At 43.5% G+C, this 18,297-nt stretch overlaps 1 protein-coding gene across 4 annotated transcripts in view; it reads left to right on the forward strand.

Annotated features, from left to right (window-relative positions):
- LOC144113912 (RAB11-binding protein RELCH homolog) overlaps nt 1-18,297 on the forward strand; it is a 122,076-nt gene that overhangs the window by 31,819 nt on the left and 71,960 nt on the right. For all 4 annotated transcript variants that reach the window (XR_013310910.1, XR_013310911.1, XM_077647298.1 and 1 more), the window contains exons 8-12: nt 25-205; nt 1,588-1,791; nt 6,938-7,009; nt 14,330-14,470; nt 17,049-17,213. Coding sequence is in view for 2 of the 4 variants with exons in the window: in XM_077647298.1 (XP_077503424.1) it covers nt 25-205; nt 1,588-1,791; nt 6,938-7,009; nt 14,330-14,470; nt 17,049-17,213 (763 nt within the window). In the remaining 2 variants the exon portion in view is untranslated. The remainder of the gene's footprint in view (nt 1-24; nt 206-1,587; nt 1,792-6,937; nt 7,010-14,329; nt 14,471-17,048; nt 17,214-18,297) is intronic.

Here is an 18,297-nt window from a genome sequence, read left to right on the forward strand (position 1 = left end):
GGACATGTTTACCGTTCTTTGCAGGAAAACGCCTCAAGCATTCCGTGAGGCCCTTATGAATGTGTGCCATCATCACTGTGAGCTGTCTGACTCGCGTCTTGCAAAGGATGTTACCACAGTAGCTTCATCGGGCAAGGAGGTGGTTCTGATGCTTGCCCGCTGTCTTCCACATATCGTACCCAATGTTCTTCTGGCAAAGCGAGAAGTAAGCATTGTTGTTTCTATTGTTGTTTCAGCTTATTGATTTAAGTGATTGGATATTTTTTGCCATGTGGTAAGTGTTCATTTATTTTGCAGTTATTGCACATTGTTTTTTTCAGTGGGTCTGGTGGTTATTACTGAATAAGCACTTATTTTTGGCAGTTATGCATTTTATTTTCAGAAGTGCATTTCAGCACAAGGCGTGCTCCGCTAACTTTTTTATTCACCCAGTCTGGCATTATCATTTTGAGCTCGGAAGCAGATTAAAACTTAAATTGGCACAGTCGGTGCCAGGTATTTTCTTTCAAGAGATCACTTAGCTTCCATCGGGGGCTGCACAGCAAACCAGCTGTGTTTGACAAAAATTGTTGATGTATGTTCATGGTTTCGACCGCAGCATGAAAAAGTTGAGAGAGCAGATGGTTATTCTTGATCACCTTCTCTGCGCCTTTTGTTATTTTGTGCTGTAGTTTCAAACAGCTGTGTTTGTGGAACCCATCGAAAGGAAAATTTGCCCTGGCCCAGAGGTTTAAAATTGGATGTTGTCTAGACTGTAGCACTGCCATTTTAGCTTGTGAGGCCACATTAAAGGAATCATGTTGTGTTCTTTTTTTTTGCCATATTGCTGTTTTGTACTCGGGTAAATAGTACCAAAGCTTATTATTTTGTTTTCAAAGTTTGAGCACAGTGGATGTCTAGCTCATTCAAAAATCAATGACTGAAATTGAAATTTATAAGTTTTTCCCACAAACAATGACTGCCGTAGTAGAATACATTAAAGACCCTTCACTATAGCGTCCCTCATAGCCTGAGTTGCTTTGGGACGTTAAACCAAACCAAACCAAATGCCTGCCACTATGTCGTCTACAGGTTGTGACTGAATGAGTTCTGCACACTTTTGCCTGCATTTCTGGGTGAAAGTGCCTGTGCACCCTGTGCCTCAGCATTGTTGCTACACATTCTTCACAGTACTAAAATATGTGACCGTTTGGTAACACAGTCAGCAACACGGCCAGTAACACTGTCACTGACACGTTGTACCCATATTTTAGTTGTACAGGTGTTCACAGAAGTACCTGAAGCCATGAAAAATTAAAATTTTCTATGAGTGTATGCTGCCGTGAACTGAAGGGTGTACCCGGCGCTTACCTGCGCAACCTTCACTGTGCCTTGATCAATATCTGCTCGTGCTGCCATGCAATGGCAGAGTAAAGCTTTTTCATGGCTTCCATACTTGCAAGCAGATGAACTGCAAGCAGATGCTGAATTTGTTGTAATGACTCTCTAAGTTCAAGTTATGCTAAGATATTGTCTGTACTAAAAAGCTGTTTAATGCAGTAGTTGTTTTTTTTTTTCTGTGTCTTTACTGCTTTCTGCATATTGCAGGAGCTGGTTCCCTTGCTGTTGGCAACAATCAACCTGCACCCAGATGCAACGGAACGTGATGCGTTGTTGAACCTCTTATTTAACCTCACAAAGCGTCCTGATGATGCGCAACGCAGAATCATATTGGCTGGGCTTGTTTCAGTGGCTCAGTGCTTGGGCCATGAACGAGTTGAAGCTGAGCTTCTACCGCAGTGCTGGGAGCAAGTATGTGCCATTATCCACTTTCTGTTTCCTCTATCAGAATGGTTTGACAGATATGAGCTTGTATGTGGCTTTACCATTCTAATCTCCTTTGTGCCTCCCTTAAGAGAAATTAAAGGTAATATAATACCCTAATGGGTGTTAGTTTAGGTCAATAGATTACCTAACACGGATGCTAAATAAGCAGGTTCCACTGAAAACGGGCCTTTTTCAAGGGAGAAAAGAGTGTAAACTTCAGGTACCCATGGAAATTTGTCATATGCTTTTCGGTCTCATGACCAATGACGATTTTAAGATACGCATGCTCAAGAGCATGATGAAACAAGACACCTTCTGGTTTAGAGTGTATTTCTAGAGTGCAGTGGGAGTAGAGTGCAAGACAAAAGGCATCAGTGATGAAAAGCAAATGCCGCAGCGCTGTTTCACGTACAGTAGCCCAGTGATGGTGCACTGTTTCCCAGCGTCAGGAGTTTGAGTGCACTGGTGCAGGATAAGAGTTTGTTTTCTTAATTGCAAGTCTCTCAGCTAATAAAAGAGCCTGCAGTAAACAGCTGGCGAATTGCCAGCGGCCCAGTTATTTGGCTGCGTTCAAGTAAAGAAATTCTCAGAATAATTGGCTACAGAATCACTGTACTGGGTCATTGCACGCGAAATGACCTAGACATTGTGCTTGACCATCTTAAATTTATTTTTAAAAAATAGTATAATAGTGCTACCGTGGTAGACACTCTCCTAGCTTGTTTTTTTGCAGCAAAATTTTTTCATGCTGTGGCCACCAGGTTAGGTTCACAAATCATATCGAAGCCTACTTGAACAAAAAAAAGTGTAAAAAATTGAAAATTTCACTCATGACTATGAAATACTTTACATAAATAAGAGATATTGTGCTTTAATATGTAATGACTTGAAATTATTTTGTTTTATTTTTTCCCAAAATGAAACACCAAAAAAAGTACTAAACAATGGGGCTTATTTTTTATGAAGTTCCAATTATTTCTCACGTTTTACAGAGGGCAGAGAAGCCTGTAAAAAGCTCCAAGGAATCTAAAACATATCAGTAAAAAATTATAAACTTTGTAAAAATTGCTTTTCTGGCTTATCCAGTCAATTGCATAGGGAAGTGGATCTAGCAAAAATATGAAAGATAGTACATAGCACATGTAGCACAGTACCCTGCAGTGGCATTTATTTAAAAAAGTTTAATCAGGATATTTCTTGTTTAAATCGAGGAAATAATTTTTTAAGTTGAGCACCCACGCCCTGCTTTGGCACTGAATGGCTAACTGGCTTGCCTTTACATGTTTCCTCCATGGGCACAGCCAAACGTACAAAAGGGCCTCATTCGTTTTAGCACGAGAGCGTTAGTATCCTCATGTTTGAAAAAATTGTCCGACGTTGGCATTAATCAGGTAACCAAAGCAACAGCTAACTATAGCTATGAATAAATGGTGCTGCATATTCATGATGTGTTGCAAGTATCAAAGCAATTTGTGAAAATGATGATGCCTTTGCAGTGTTGCACCAACCAGAGTAGTGCATTGTCAGAATTTTAAAAAATTCTTTGTCAGAGATGTTTGTTCAGCGGAGGTGTCAAACCTGCTGAGGCTTGCTGTTGGATGGAAAGTCAATATGACAACAGTTGCATGAACCATATTCATTTCTACGATGGAATTTTAAAATGAGGTTGGAAGCTTCATGGATGCTTGGGAGTTGGCAATTGCAGTGGAGAGCATTGCAGCCATGGAGAGCGTAAGATGGGACAAGCTGTGTATTATAGTCAAGGACATGCCTGCTTCTGATCATCAGTTTTAGATCAGCCTACCACATTATTCATGACAAGCTAATGTTTCAAAAACTTTGCATGGCTGGCTAACTCTTGAGATGAAAGTCAAGCATTTTAATATACTTGTCAGGAGCAGGTGTCAGTACGAGTTGGATGGTGAGCTATTTCTGTTACCTGTTGTCAGTGTGAGTGAGAGCTGGCTTCACACTTAATTGCCATGGCAAAAAAGGAAAAGGATGGAATGGTTGCACAGTGCAGTGATCTGCGGGCACTTTGGTCTGAGATTGGGGGGCCAGTATTAAAGCAGCACATGCCCAGTGCTAGTACTGGCAAGTTACACCTTGTCAGAGTGCTAGCTTAATACGAAGGTCATACCATATTGATGTGATAGCATTTAGGTTGTCGTGCAGTTTCCGGTTTCTCCATAATGAAATTCTCTGATTGATGGAGAGAGGTCATGTGACCTTGTTATGTCATCACAGCCTGCCCTGATAGGCCACCCTGGTTGGTCGAGAAAGGTCACGTGGCTTTGCGACATTATCACAATCTGCCCACTGTGGCAAGTGGCAGCATGGCCACTGGATTGTGAACAACGTGCCCGCCGTGGCAGGTGGGCCACCAAAATTTAGAAGTTGGCCCACACCCGAAAATTCCAAAGGACCCCTGAAATTTGGAAGTATACCCAGCCCAGAAAATGTATTAAGGTGAATTAGTGGGGATTAGTTGGTGGATTAAGGTAGATTAGTTAGTTGGATTAGTATAATCCCATACGATAATTCAATTAAAGGTACTTTAAGTGGTCTTGATGGATGATGACTCATACATACCTTATAAGAGCAATTGACGGTTCCAACTGTAATTTTGGCGGGAAAATCACAAGAACTTTAGGCACTCATAGACACGATAGCAGGCAGCCTAAAGGTTATTGCGTTTTCTTCAAGAATGTGGTTAAGAACGCCCCAAGTTTTTTATTTTTTTTTTGCCTGCAGCACTTGGTCTGCCGTATCATTTGTTGCACTTCTCATTAGTGGTGGGGACTGTGTTCCACCAGCAGATGGCAGCACTAGTCGGCGGCATCCATTTTGTGGTTGCCAGCGCACTTTCTCCCTGTGCATGTCAGTAGCCGAGAGGGCAGCATGGATAGTGACTGGCAAGGGCAGTGCTGAGCGACATGGTTCTTGTGGATGGAGGGTGTGAGCTCTTCGGAGATTCGCCGCCGACTTGTGGCAGTGTGTGGCAAGCAGGCAGCACTGTGAAGAACCATCTTCAACTGGATGGAGGGCTGGAAAGCAGGCTGCACGTCAACAACGAAGGGGACTAGCCCTGGACGGCTGGCAACTGTGGTAATGCTTGCCGCCAACATCGCACAGGTGGTAGCCAGGGCTGCTAGCTTTCAACCCAGTAGAAGCCGGTTCTTTGGGACACTGTCTGCTTGCCACACACTGCTACAAGTTGCTGGTGAATGTCCAGAGCACTCACAGCCTCCTTCCACAAGAACCATGTCGTCCAATGTTGCCCTTGCCACTCACTATCCATGCTCCCCGATCGGCTACTGACATACACTGGGAGGAAGCGCACTGGCAACCACAAGATGGATGCTTCTGGCTAGAGTTGCTGTCTGGTGATGGAACACAGTCCCCACTACCAACGATAGGTGCAACGCATGATACTGTGGGCCATGTGCTGCGGACGATGCTAAAGTTCAAATCAGTATATTGCAGCACTTGTAGCTAGGATAAGCCGTGTTAAAGGAGTGTAGACACCTGGCTTTTGGGTGCTTGTTTTCTTCTTCATAGTGATGCATAAGGCATTATTATACATGGATTACCATGTAATATTCTTGTACGACCACTAAATAATTTGATTACATTTCTTTCTCGTGCTGTTTCGGTTTCGGTTTCAACAGCTAAATGATGACTGTGACGTCAATGTGTGCTTATAGGTCACGTGAGGCATGAGAAAACTGCGATATGATCTCTGCTTCGTCGATTTAATTCATTACAATGCTAAAACCAGCCTTCATCAAGAGGTGGAATGACAATGAATGTAGAAGCAGCGATTGTATTGCAGTAATTGCATTCCTCACATGATCTATAAGCACACGTTGACATCACAGTCATCATTCGACTGTTGAAACTGAAACAGCATGACGGAAAAATTATATTATAAATTATTTAGCGGCCATGGGCGAATACCACGTGGTGATTCATTCATAGTAGTGTCTTCTGCATCATTGTAGAGAAGAAAACATGCCACCCAAATTAGATGTCTATACTCCTTTAAGATTACCCTTCAGATTTCCCTTCTGAAGGGTAATTTTTACCTATCTACTTGCTAGAAACCAGGCTGCCATTAACAACTGGAATATGTCTCCCCATAACACTGTTAGGTCATGTGCTGTTTCAACAATGACATTGACAGTTGAGGAATTGCAGTTTGAATTGATCTCTCACCCTGTGTACCCACTTGACCTTCCAACATGGGGTTCCATACCTAAAGCTTGCGTAAGGAAGCGCTAAGTAGAAAGAAGTTTCTTGATAATGGCAAGAGTTGGTCAGCGGTGCATGAATTGCTATGCACTCATCTGAAAGTATTTTTTGCCTTTCTGTATATGCACTTGCTGGATTTATTGTAATGAGGTGCATTTTTCTCATTTTTTCCGGTAGCTTAATTGACTACATTGTTCAATGGTGAAATGGGTGAGGGTGTTCTACCTTAAAGAGAAAGGCTATCTTCACTATGTAGAGGGAGTGCATGTATCATCTACATACATGATGTCCCCAGCACTGCAAGTGCTGCCACTTATCAGCAGCAGCAGTCACCTGGACTTTATTAATACATTAGCATTAGAAGCGCCACCATGAAGAAAAAGTGTCTGCCATCCAGCGTAGGATTGTATACGCCACCTGCCATCATTGGTAGGTGGCAAAGTGGAGAGAGGAAAACCTCTCTTTCCACTTGTAAGGGAGAGAAGGGTTAGGCTGGAAGGGGGTTGCCATGAAAAGAACCCAGAGGGTGGCTTCTGTAGATGGAGGAGGTTCTGATGAGGGCAGAGGAATGTGCAACCTGAGGGTGGTTGCCATGGGAGCAACCCGGCAAGTGGCTGCCATGGAAGGTTAAGGGTCAGTCAGCCAATGTCAATCAGCTTTTGATGATTAATGTGCTAAACCAGCAACCTTAGCTCTTCAAGCTAGGGGAAGACTTAATGCTGATGAATTGTGATTGCATAATGGTAATTAAACTCCCCCGTAATTTTTGATATCCTATTTCATTTCCATTTGAAGTCATTGCGTGCTCGTGCAGGGATAACCATTTACCATAGTTTTCATACTGTCCAAATAATACTGACCTTGAAATTGTTGCTAGATAAACCACAAGTACTTGGAAAGAAGGCTTTTGGTGGCAGAGTCCTGCGGCTATTTGGCATCACAAGTTGCTGTGAGTATGAACATCATTTCTAATTCTTCTGCATAGCACCTTACTGCCCATTTGTTGTGACACTGTACTAGTTTTTTACATGCCCAAGCTTGGTGCATATGCATGTTAGCCCTCAAGTGAACATTTGCTTCATCAAAGATGTCATATCACAGCATGCATATGCTTGGATAACAATCTGTGGAAATTGTTGGTGAAGTTGATATGTTGCATAGAACAGTAGTAATCGGAAAAAGAGTTCTGCCTGTTTGTTGGGCTTACTGTTCCTCTCTGAAGGGACACTAAAGGGGAATAATAAACCAAGCTAAACTGACTGATTAGTGTTCCAGGATAGCAAATATGTCATTTTTACTAAAAATAGAGCTTCAATAAGGCAAAAAATTGCATAAAAGTCAGGTACATGCAGTAGCCTGCCTCTTGGAGATGCTGGTAACCGCGCTTTCTCACGCAGCGCTTTTCAATGCTGATGGGCAAGTACCATCGAAATAAAAGGAAAGCTGTGTGGCAAGTGCTGCAAAGGACGCAGAGGGTCTTCTGCCTCACATTTTGGCTACTCAGTTAGTGTGAAGCCATTATACACAATAAATTTAGAACCGCAAGCTCTCGGGAGCATTCACACATTCACACACTGCTGAACTTGTTTGGTTAGTCGGTCAAGCAGCTTCATTTCTGTCGAGTTGTCAAATCAGCTGCTTTCTGCAGCTTCTGCACGTGTTTTCAATTTAGAAAATGGCACTCGTCTGTGAAGCCTGAAGTCTTACTGGTGATAAAAAAAATTTGTAGCCAGAGTACCTGAATGGTTTATGCTTGAGTAACTCATTCTCTTTAGCTGGGACAGGTAGTGCCACGAGGAAAGGAGAAACTATCATAGTGGCTGTCTCACTTGCGGTGGGGTATATCTACGAGACTGTTCTTTTCTCCGCTGATCGCGAAGTATGATCTTCTGAAATCATGGTTGCCTGAGGAGGGGTTGTCAGTGGGCCTTTTAGCTGGCTGTCACAGATTTGCCATTTGATCGCAGAGTGTTCTGAGGATGTGCATAAATGAGAAAAATATGAGGTTGCAACTGGAGTGGTGGAAAGAAGATAGTCATCATCATTAGCAGCAGCAGCCTGACTATGCCCACAGCAGCACAAAGTCCTCTCCCATATCTCCCCAATTAAGCCAGCAATTAACAGGAAGAAGCCCCAACAGAACAGAACAGAAAAGCTGCTTTCATTTGCTGCAGTGCAACAGCTTCTGTTCATTCAAAGAAAACAATTTCTCAGATTTACAGGAAAAGCTCGTTAATCTGACCCACATTAATTCGTAAATCTGGATATTTCGAACTGCCGGTGTGGTCCCAGCCAAGGCCCATGTAAGTCTCTGGCGTTGGCAGCTCGCTGATTCGGATGCTACAGCCTCGCACCAGTTCATTCAAATGGGCTACCAAAGGGAGGCTGTGTCTAAGAATGACCGGCGCAATAATTGGTCATCAAAATAGCCCTACTCAAACCAGAATTCCATGGTACAGAGTTGCCCATGCACATCTGACGTGCGCAATGACAGGCGTGACAAAAACGGACGGTCCTGTGCCCAAGAATTGTCTGACGCGTAGTTCGCGCCAGCCCGTGGCGACGGTGGCTATCGGCTGCGCATCAGCCAGCCAACCGAGCCCAGCTGTGCACTGTTTTGGACGCTGATTGGCACTGCTGCGTGCTTGTGTCTCTTCCATTCGTGTGGTTCTCCATTGCGCCGAAACTGCATGCTCAACATATGCTGTTCCCTGCTTGTAGATAGCACAGCCACATGTGATCGAGGCAGCCTTGGGTGAAGCCTCCTCAAAAGTGACGCAGGGGCTCCACTGCTACTGTGTTGTACTGTGAAGGATGCTGGGGAAGGCCCTTACAATTTTGGAGCACTACTGCTTCAACACTTCCAGCAGTGTGCGTGTGATAAGGCATATGAAAATGTGAAAAATAGTCATTGTCGCACTGTTCTCATCTCTAAAGCAGTTGGCCAGTCCGCAATCATTCACTAACTAAATTTGCCATTATGCAAGTGGTTCTTGCCAGTTTTTTTCGAGGTCATTTGATAATTCGGACTTCGGATAATTCGAACATTTTTTTCAGTCTCTTGAAAATTGAATTAACTACCTTTTTCTGGACTTCAAAGGACATGCACCTTGAAGTGGGCTTGAAAACAAACATGTACAATTTTCTGTGGCTGCCAGCTGACGCCATCTGCAGCACCTTGTGGAAGTCTTTAGACATTTATTTATTAACATCTTTGATTTGCCAAGCCCTGAGCTATCCTGGGCAGTTCGATACTGCTCCCAGGTTGAAAGCAGAATCACGAGCAATGCACACAGGCAGCTCCAGTCTTCTCAGGGGGCATCCTGTATCCAATGCGCTTGGAAAATCAGGGAAACACTTGGTGTTGCAATTACAGCTAAAATTATCACATGCGGGAGCGTTGGGCTGATATTCTGTGATGTAAAGCTGCCTTTACTATGTATTTTAGAGGAACACATTCCGCTTTGTTACCGGCCGGTTCACAAATACTCATCGCTGCATTGTCCCTCATTGTAGCATGTTCTTTGCTCAACATTCTTTGCTCAACTTTGGCGCCATTCGTGGGCGGCACCTGGAATCACCTGTGCACATGCGTCGTCTCCACGAGCAAGCACACCGTTGCTCGTAGCCAAAGCTAATCGCGGAGGCCACAGCGTGTGCATTTCGAACGCTATTCCCGCGTGGGTCGTGGAAAGTTTGGATGCGGCCCTTACACGGATATTATTTTTTTCTAATATTTCCTTCGGGAAAGCAGGGTGTGGCCCATACACGAATGGGGCCCTTACAAGCATTTATACGGTATCTATTGCTCCTCTGAATCTTGTGAAAGGCTGTACATTTGAGAAAATGTGGCAGAAGTCTGGTTCAACATTTACTGCATTCCTTCTGGCATGCTACAGGTCGACACATCTTCCGACTTTTTTTTTTTTTTTGCAAAGCGCAGATTATAGTTTTTAATTTCTTGCAATGCAATGTTCATTGACTTATCTAGAATGCAAAGAAAATTTCATACAAGAAATTTAAAGTTCTCAAATTCGAAAAACAAAGAATGTCTTGACCTGCAGTATGGTCCCAGAAGTGCAACAAAACAAGTGGGCTCAAAATAGATAAAACGGTTGTTAAGAAATCTGCTCCGCAAGGTGATTATCTAGGCAGAAAACCGTAACGAAGATAAGCGCTCATTGTTCAAGTGTTAATGTGAACGCAGAGCTTCAGCTGATCACGAAACAATTTGTTTAGAGTACTTTCCGGTCAATTTCAGCAATGAAACTTCGGGACAGCATAAAAAAAGAGGCATACAAGTGGATGCTGAAATTTCTTGTCCTATTTTGGGGGATTTCAAGGCCACTTCCCCGGGGCCCTTAATACGGCTGCGAGTAGCTGAAGTGCTGTCCTCGTTTGCGCTGTGTATGGTCAAGTCCGACCAAAAAGTGCAGCAGTGAAACCAACACTACCAGAGCTTTCTGTTATTTTTTTTTCACCAGTTTGTCAGTGTTTCCGGCGGCACTTCTGCATTTCGGTAGTGGTACATCTTATTTTTCCCAAGAGCTTCAGTGAACATGTGTCATAAAAATGACATAACTTATCCAGCACTTATCTGATCACCCTGACAGGACTGCCAAGCGAGGCCAGTACTGACAGTTTATTACAAAAGTGTATAAAATCTTGTTTAAACTTGCTCACTAATGAAGCTTTACAAGAAAAAAAAAAAACATGCATGACTATGTGCACTGCTGCTTGTTAATGACTGTATGTGGCACTGTTGCATGTTAGTATCTTCTGCATTATGCGCAGTTGATTTGTTATTTTTTTTTTAAAGGACTGTGACGACAAACAATGTAGTTGATTCATATCACTTGTGTTTGCTGCATTCTTGTAGTAAAGAGGCTACTTTCACTGAAAATGGAACCTGCTATATGCTAAAGGAGGCCAAAAAATAAAATATAAGTGACATCAGTACTTTTTTTCTTTTAATGGATTTCTGAGGCTAGACCACACCACCACATTTCTAGCCAGAAGTCACGGAGTCTATTATAGTCTCAATGTCGTCATCATCATCATAAGTTTGAACCAATTGGTGAGAAAAATATTCCATTTTCAGCTCTAATACCCCTGTCACGTGTATTTCGATGGCCGTCGAGCCGATTGTCTATCAACTCAAAGGCCATTGGATGCTGCTATACGGGCAGTTTCGATAGTCATAGAGTCAGTAGTCTTAATGAATCAAAACAGCAGCACGGAACTCTATCGAGGCTTCGAGGCCCTTCGAGCATTGCCCGAGGTTGCTAGCGTTGCTTCGAGCGGCGCCAAAGCACACTTTCGTGCATGATACGTTCATGGTGCAAAACTGTGAACAAACATCACTCTCCTAAATTTTAAAGGGGCCATGACATGGTCGTTCTTCATATTGCAGTTTTCTGCTTCAGTAACTAATGCAAGAGCATATGATTCAATTTCCGAAATTTGGCTGCCCTGGACGCGCTGTATTTTCCCAAAAATACGATCGAAATTGAGACTGGGAGACTCCTCCCACCGTCAGCGACCGCCATATCGAAAGCTCTCGTTACGTCACTAGCACATGCACGGAGCAAAGTCGTCTGCTCTCGTTGCTGCAATATGCGCAGCGAGGTCTCATTCCCGCCTGTACTTTCGCGGGCTATCGAAGTAGCAGTCGCCCCCCATATATGAATGAGTGGTACCGCAAAAGTGACAATAACAGTAACGCAGTTTTTCTTCGGTATAGGTAGGGTCCGGTCACACTATAGGCCGATGCAACGGCGATCGACGGTCGTTGGGCTGATCGGTACGTAAATACCGTCGCTGACGCACTGGTTTTTCACGCTAGACCGACGAAGACGCCACCACGGTCAGCGATTGCGCATCGTAGTAATGTTAAAAAGTCAGCTTAGTGGGAACCAGAAGAGAGCGGTAGGGGAGTAGTTGGTATGGCAGTCTATAAACTTAAGAATTTTAAATCTTATTGGACCCCATGCTAGCCACGGCGACATACGCGATGTGTGTGCACCAGCGGAGATGTGCTTTCAATCGGTGCCTGTGCATAGAAATGATCGGCGAGACAAGCGACACGGGTAGAAAACGCCGCACGACGGTGCCGCTTGCCGCCGTTGCCTGGGCTTCTGCAGCCGAGCGAAAGCTTCACGCCCGATGATGCGACGGCCGGAAAAACTGCGCTTGTGTATCCGTATCGAAAAAAGTGAAACAAGTGGCTACATATCATATCTTCACACTTTGTTACTAATCAGTGAGGAACATTTGCCATATTCTTGAATTTCGGTTGACGGTGGACCGCCGGCCCCTTTCGTGACGAGGCCTAGCGAGTACGCAGGATTCGTGTGTGCGATTTCGGTGATTGTCGGCATCGACTGTGGACAACAAATCTGGTTGTTTTCATTAATTCAAGTAATGTCCGAACATATTTTTAGCTAAACCTATCTAAAATTAAATTTTGGTGACATAAGAGAAAGCAGATATAATTAGGAGAAAGCGCAGGTATCCTACGCGAAGTGTTTCCCAAGCAGGCGATATAGCATCATCGGCGCTTATTGCAGTGTCATGATGGTGTGTAAATATAAGTGCAATTTGTGAGCAAGAGTACGTAATATTTAAGATAAGGATAACCCACCTGGCAAGCAGTACTGCTTGTGCACAGCCATGTAAACAACCTTAGCGCAGGGCTGCAGTTGTCGTAATCGTCGCACTCCTGGGGCACAATGCGCACGCACAGGAAAATGCTGTAATATTATTTCAGAGCACTCGTTTAGACGGCGGCGACTGTTCATCGGTGCGGACAGTGAAAGCATTCGAGTCACGTAGGGTTTTGCAAGCGGCTTGGTTCCTGCAAAAAGGTTCTCTGAGTCGAAGGAAATGTATGTTGGACTTACAAACGCGTACATGCAGCGCGGAAGTCGTCGCACTCGGCACTTTTTTCTGCTCTTTTCGTGCCTCAAGGTTACTGTAGTGCACCTTTTGATAATTTGAGTTTAATTATCGAGCTATGACTAGCGTACAAGAACTTGGTAGCTAGCTACAAAAGGCCGCGGCTTTCATGGCACACATCGGCCAAGGCATGCACGGCACGTGCCGCTTTTCACATACGGGAGCACTTGACTGCTTAAAAGAGACCACACTCATAACATACAAACAGCATGCTTCTAAGCGTAAATAATAAAGCAGGCGTCCATCGATTTCTGTTTCCTCAACAATCGGAAAGTGGGCGCCACGAGCAAGTCCGCTTTCCCAATGATCACTCAGCTCGTGTACTAAGTTGAAGGCTTCCCAAAAGAGAACACGGAAAATGCATTTTATTTCGCTAGGCTAAAAGAAAAAAACTTTTCGAGCGACCGCTGTCTACGCTGTGCATGCAAGCACCTCAACAGCTCGGAGCAGACGACGCGTGGCGTGCATGCGCTCGTGACGTCAGCAATCAGAGGTTGCCAGACCAGCAAGCAGTTTGCAAAAGAAACGAAAAAAATTCGTTTCAATAATATTTACCGCACAGAATCAATTGAATATTGGGGGAATTGTAATTTAACATGTTGGGAATTAAAGGCGATAAGCAGGGTATGCGTGAAAATAGGCTGTCATGGCCCCTTTAATGCAAGCTATAAAATATTAGTTTTTTACAATAATTTAAAAATTGTGTCAGTCTGTTTTAAAGCGCATTAATTTTGTACTCTCCATCGCAGAAGACGGAAACGCCAGCAGTATCAATGTGTTGCCAGAGCTTTACAAAATTGCGACAGCAAATCGTGCAAAGGCAGTGTCTTTCAATACAACACGGCTGGCCTTTAATAATAACTAAAAACCCCCTATGACTCCAAAAAAATGCATTTCAACTTTTAGTTTATGTTTATAAAAATATTTTTGTTATTTGCGCAAAATTGGTGTACCGATTTTGATGGCACACAAGCTTGGCGTAAAGCACGAGAACCATTTCAGTGGCCATTGAGATGTGCTGTATAGCAGCGGCACAACTTTTTCGAGTTCGATAGCGCTTGAGAATCTTGAAGGCTGTCAACTCTATGGCCATTGAAATGGCCGTGTGATAGGGGCAGAAATTTCTCAGCAATGAATGAGTCTTTTATTGCCATACGAGCATCAACAGGGCTAGAAAAAACTGAATTGAATTTTACTGAGAACAAAAATTAGATGGAGTTGTCCTCGTGTCCCTTTAAGCTTGGGTTGTCTGGTACAGTGTGAATCCTGTGGGATTGTGAAAAGCACAGGCATTTTCTTCTCCTTTTTACAGTCTGAGATACGGAGTTCCCTACTTCTCTCCATGCTGCAACAAATGCTGAAGGAAGAGAAAGAGGACATGGTTCGTGAATGTGCAGCTCGTAGCTTGGCAGTGCTTCTTGTTTACGTGGATGACCAAGACAAGTTTTCTCAGGTGATACAATAGTGTGGGATTATGTGCCACAAGTCAATTGCATCAACATAAACTAGTCTTATGTTAAGTTGTGATCTGGCTGCCTCAGTCATACTATTCTTGTGCTGCCACTAATTTACAAATATTTCTGCATCACTTATTGCCTGTCCTCAATGTTTCCTTTATGTATTGATGATATGTGGTCGTTTTTTTTTTCTCGAAAATGAAATCAGTGCAAACATGTATTAATAAGTACTAAGGAAATAAAATACAACCTTTGTCCGTAAAGTTCCGAAACCGAGTCCATTAAAAAAAATGCGTTTAACATTGAAATCATTTCTGCAGCACCCCTTCGAAGTAGTCTCCCTTACAGTCTATACACAGCTTCCAACACTTCTTGAGGTCTTGGAAACAGTTTGAAAACGCTTCTTTTGGCAGGGCTGTCAGCTTCTTGAATGGCCTCCACGCTCCCCATCCAGTGACCTTTTAGGGCTCTCTCTTCACACGAGGAAATAGGAAAAAATCGCATGGGGAGAGGTCAGGCGAGTGTGGTGGATGGGGAAGTACAGTAATGCTATGCTTGGCGAGAAATTTTGTCACGCTGAGAGCAGTGTGCGACTTTGCGTTATCGTGGAGAAGGCTTCATTGTTCAGATGCCCATAAGTCAGGGCGACAGTGTCGCAGTGCATCACGCATGTGTTGGAGCACACGGATGTAAAACTCCTGATTCACCGTCTGCCCTTGTGGGCTGAACTCGTGGTGTATGACACATCTGGCATCGAAAATAACTACCAGCATCGTCATTGGTTTGGTCTTCTCTCGCCGCACCTTTCTCGACGCCGGAGAGCTTGTGGACCGCCATTCGGCACTCTGCCTCTTTGTTTGAGGATCGTATTGAAAACACCATGTTTCGTCTTCAGCAATGATGTTGTCGACGAATGCAGCATCCTTCTCTGCCTCGGAGAGCAAATCAGCGCTCACTGATGCCCGCGTGTCCTTCTGGTCCTGTGTGAGGGAGTGCGGCATAAGTCTGGCATTCAGCTTTTGTTTCCCCAAGTTCTCACGCAATTTGGTGGCATGTTGTCTTACTAATGTCGAGAGCATCTGATAGCATGCGGTCTGTAATGGTGCTGTCTTGCTGTATAATTTCCCTGATCCGAGCCACGTTGTTTTCATTCCGTGAGGTTGAAGGGCGCCCCTGCCTTGTGTCGTTTTCCACCGACGTTCTCCCCGAAACGAACCTCTTGTGCCACTCGAAAACTCGCGCCCGTGATAATGTGTCATTGCCGTAAGAGTCACGAAGGAGCTCATACATCTGTGTGGCTGCCTTGCCAAGCTTCACACAGAATTTTATGCTCACACGCGAGGTGGGTGTCCATCTCTCCACATTCACTCACAGTAGAATGCGCAAACGACTAGTGATAACCTATTTTTCTACATGTAGTGCCATCTAGCGGCTGCCACAGCAATTAACATAAATAGCTCAGGCTAGCCCGAAAAGAGGGCTCTACACATACGCGCCAACGTTTGTTTTGGGAAATCATTTCTAGAGAAGAAAATAAATCTGTCTCGAAACTTTACGGACAACGGTTGTATTTTTGTGTACTTTCAATACTTGTGGATTACTTTAAGGATTACTTTAAGTAAGGGCCTGTCCAGTGATTTCGGAGCACATTTCTGCTACTAGCCTTTTGATTGATCTGTCTGAATACATTATATGGCTTGAACAGCAGGCATTTAATGGGCAGTTCTTAGAGGAAGCATGAAATGGTAATCTAGAAGGCTCTTAATGTAAGCATTCTTTCACAGAGCCACACATTCAATTCTTTTAAGGAAATGGCAGTCTGCCTTGCTTTCTCATTCGAAGTCATGATCTCATGAATGCAGCAACCCACCTCTAAGTACACTTATAGCTTGAGCTTAAGTGACAAAAAATGTTCTATACATGCATTGGCATCATGCGAACAAGGAAATTGGAAAGGAACGCAGACAAGTATAGCAGTCTTAAAAGACACTCTGGGCACATTATGCATTTCGCTCCAAAAGCTGTACAGCTGTAATGTTTGTGTCCCAGAACACTTTTTGGCAACACTGCATCTCTGCTCAATTGCCATTCTAAAATTCTATCAGTTTAGATTCTCCGGTCTTTCTTTGTTTTTGTCATTTTCTTTTGCCCCAGCTTGTTATCTGTAGTTCTTGCTGATGATAACTCTGTCCACTTTATGCCTTGGTTTGACTTCTTCGTTTGACTTCTTCATTTGACTTGAGGAATGCCCTAATATAGTGGCTTTCGTGTCTGAAGCTGTTCGCTTCGAACAGGGTGCTGGTGAGAGTTAAAGTAATGATTATTTCTCGGTTTTTTCCTAAAAGAGCAGGAACTTTGGTTGTATTACAATGGCAGCAGCATGACCAATTTATGCATTTTTATTAGGAACAGGCATGCATTACACAATTTAGAGTGTTGTACTGCAGAAGAGCTATCAGTGATTGGCTGCTTTAGTGCAGAGTGATAGCTCAAGCTTGCATAGGACACCGTAAATTGAGAAGTGAAGTGCATACTACTGTGGCTGTTGACTGTAACAGCAACATGGTGTTGCAGGCAGTTGACCTGGCATTGCTGGTAGTAGCTGATGCACGTGCAAGCATGGCTGAAGTGGCACAGACTGTCTTGCTTCCTTCTGTTGCTGCATGGGCATTGGAAATAGGCCGCCTGGAGGACACCCTGCTTTCTACACTGATGAAACTGCTGGAAGATCACATAAGGGTGAGCCGACTGAAAATCTGTCCCGGTTTCAAAAGTAACTGAAGTAGTATGGTGAAACTGCTGCATTGTTGTTTATTCATACTGGTAAGTTTCCGTGGAAATAAGTGATGCACAAGGTTTGTTCTACTAAGTGCTGAATATTTCCATCTACGACTTGATTATTGTTCTAGAAAAAGCTGATTTATAATTGTGGATGATGGCATACTTTTTACATGCGGTTAGTGTGCAGTTGTCCACATGCTTAACCTAAAAATCTGATACACAATTCTAGCAGTCTTGTGCAACATTTACAGGCTGTAAAACACAAAGATCTATGGTTAATGGAGTATACAGCCCATTCAGCATTCACACTTCACTGTTATTAGCAAATTCAAGCTGGGTCTGTTTCTGTGAAAGAATGAATTTTGTAATTTGTGGGCATGGCCTACTATAGTCTGTTTTTAACAAGTGCTCTAAACTTTTGTTAATTTCACCTTGACTGAATCTCCAGACTGGTCTAGTTATCTAAAAAATTGATAGCCTATTCGTTTGCTGTAAATAGAAATAAGTGTGAAATGGCCAGAGGTACCACTCACAGTTGTAAAAAACGTCAAAGCTTTTCACTCTATCCCAAGGAGAAATGACAGTGATAACTGTACAGCGGACCCCTCAACCCTTTCCCTACCACTTTAAAAAATTGGAATTATCTGAAGTGTATACATACTTCTGTAGTAAAGTTACTCGGACCAGCGAAAATCTTTACAATATCAATGCCTTTACTATATCAGTTGTTGGTGATGGCATGGCTCTGAGGGTGCTCTCTGGCTACTTGCTAAATGCGGAGTGTTGTCTTATAAAAGAAACACTAAGAAATACCTTCCATCCCGCTCCTATTGACCCTTTATGTAATTGTTTATTTTCAGTTATCACAATTTGTTACCACGTTTTCGATTTAATTTACGTTTTGTGGAAGTACTGCGTTTGCACAAAAACGACGCGGCTATGAATATGATGCGAGTATAAAAACCAAACCTTTGCGTGAACATGGCATCTTCTTCCGCAGCCTGGGCGTCATTTAAGAGGCAATAGTTAAGAAACATGCGCA

Source organism: Amblyomma americanum, chromosome 1 (assembly GCF_052857255.1).
Source record: "Amblyomma americanum isolate KBUSLIRL-KWMA chromosome 1, ASM5285725v1, whole genome shotgun sequence".
In the NCBI taxonomy this organism is placed as follows: Eukaryota; Metazoa; Arthropoda; class Arachnida; order Ixodida; family Ixodidae; genus Amblyomma; species Amblyomma americanum.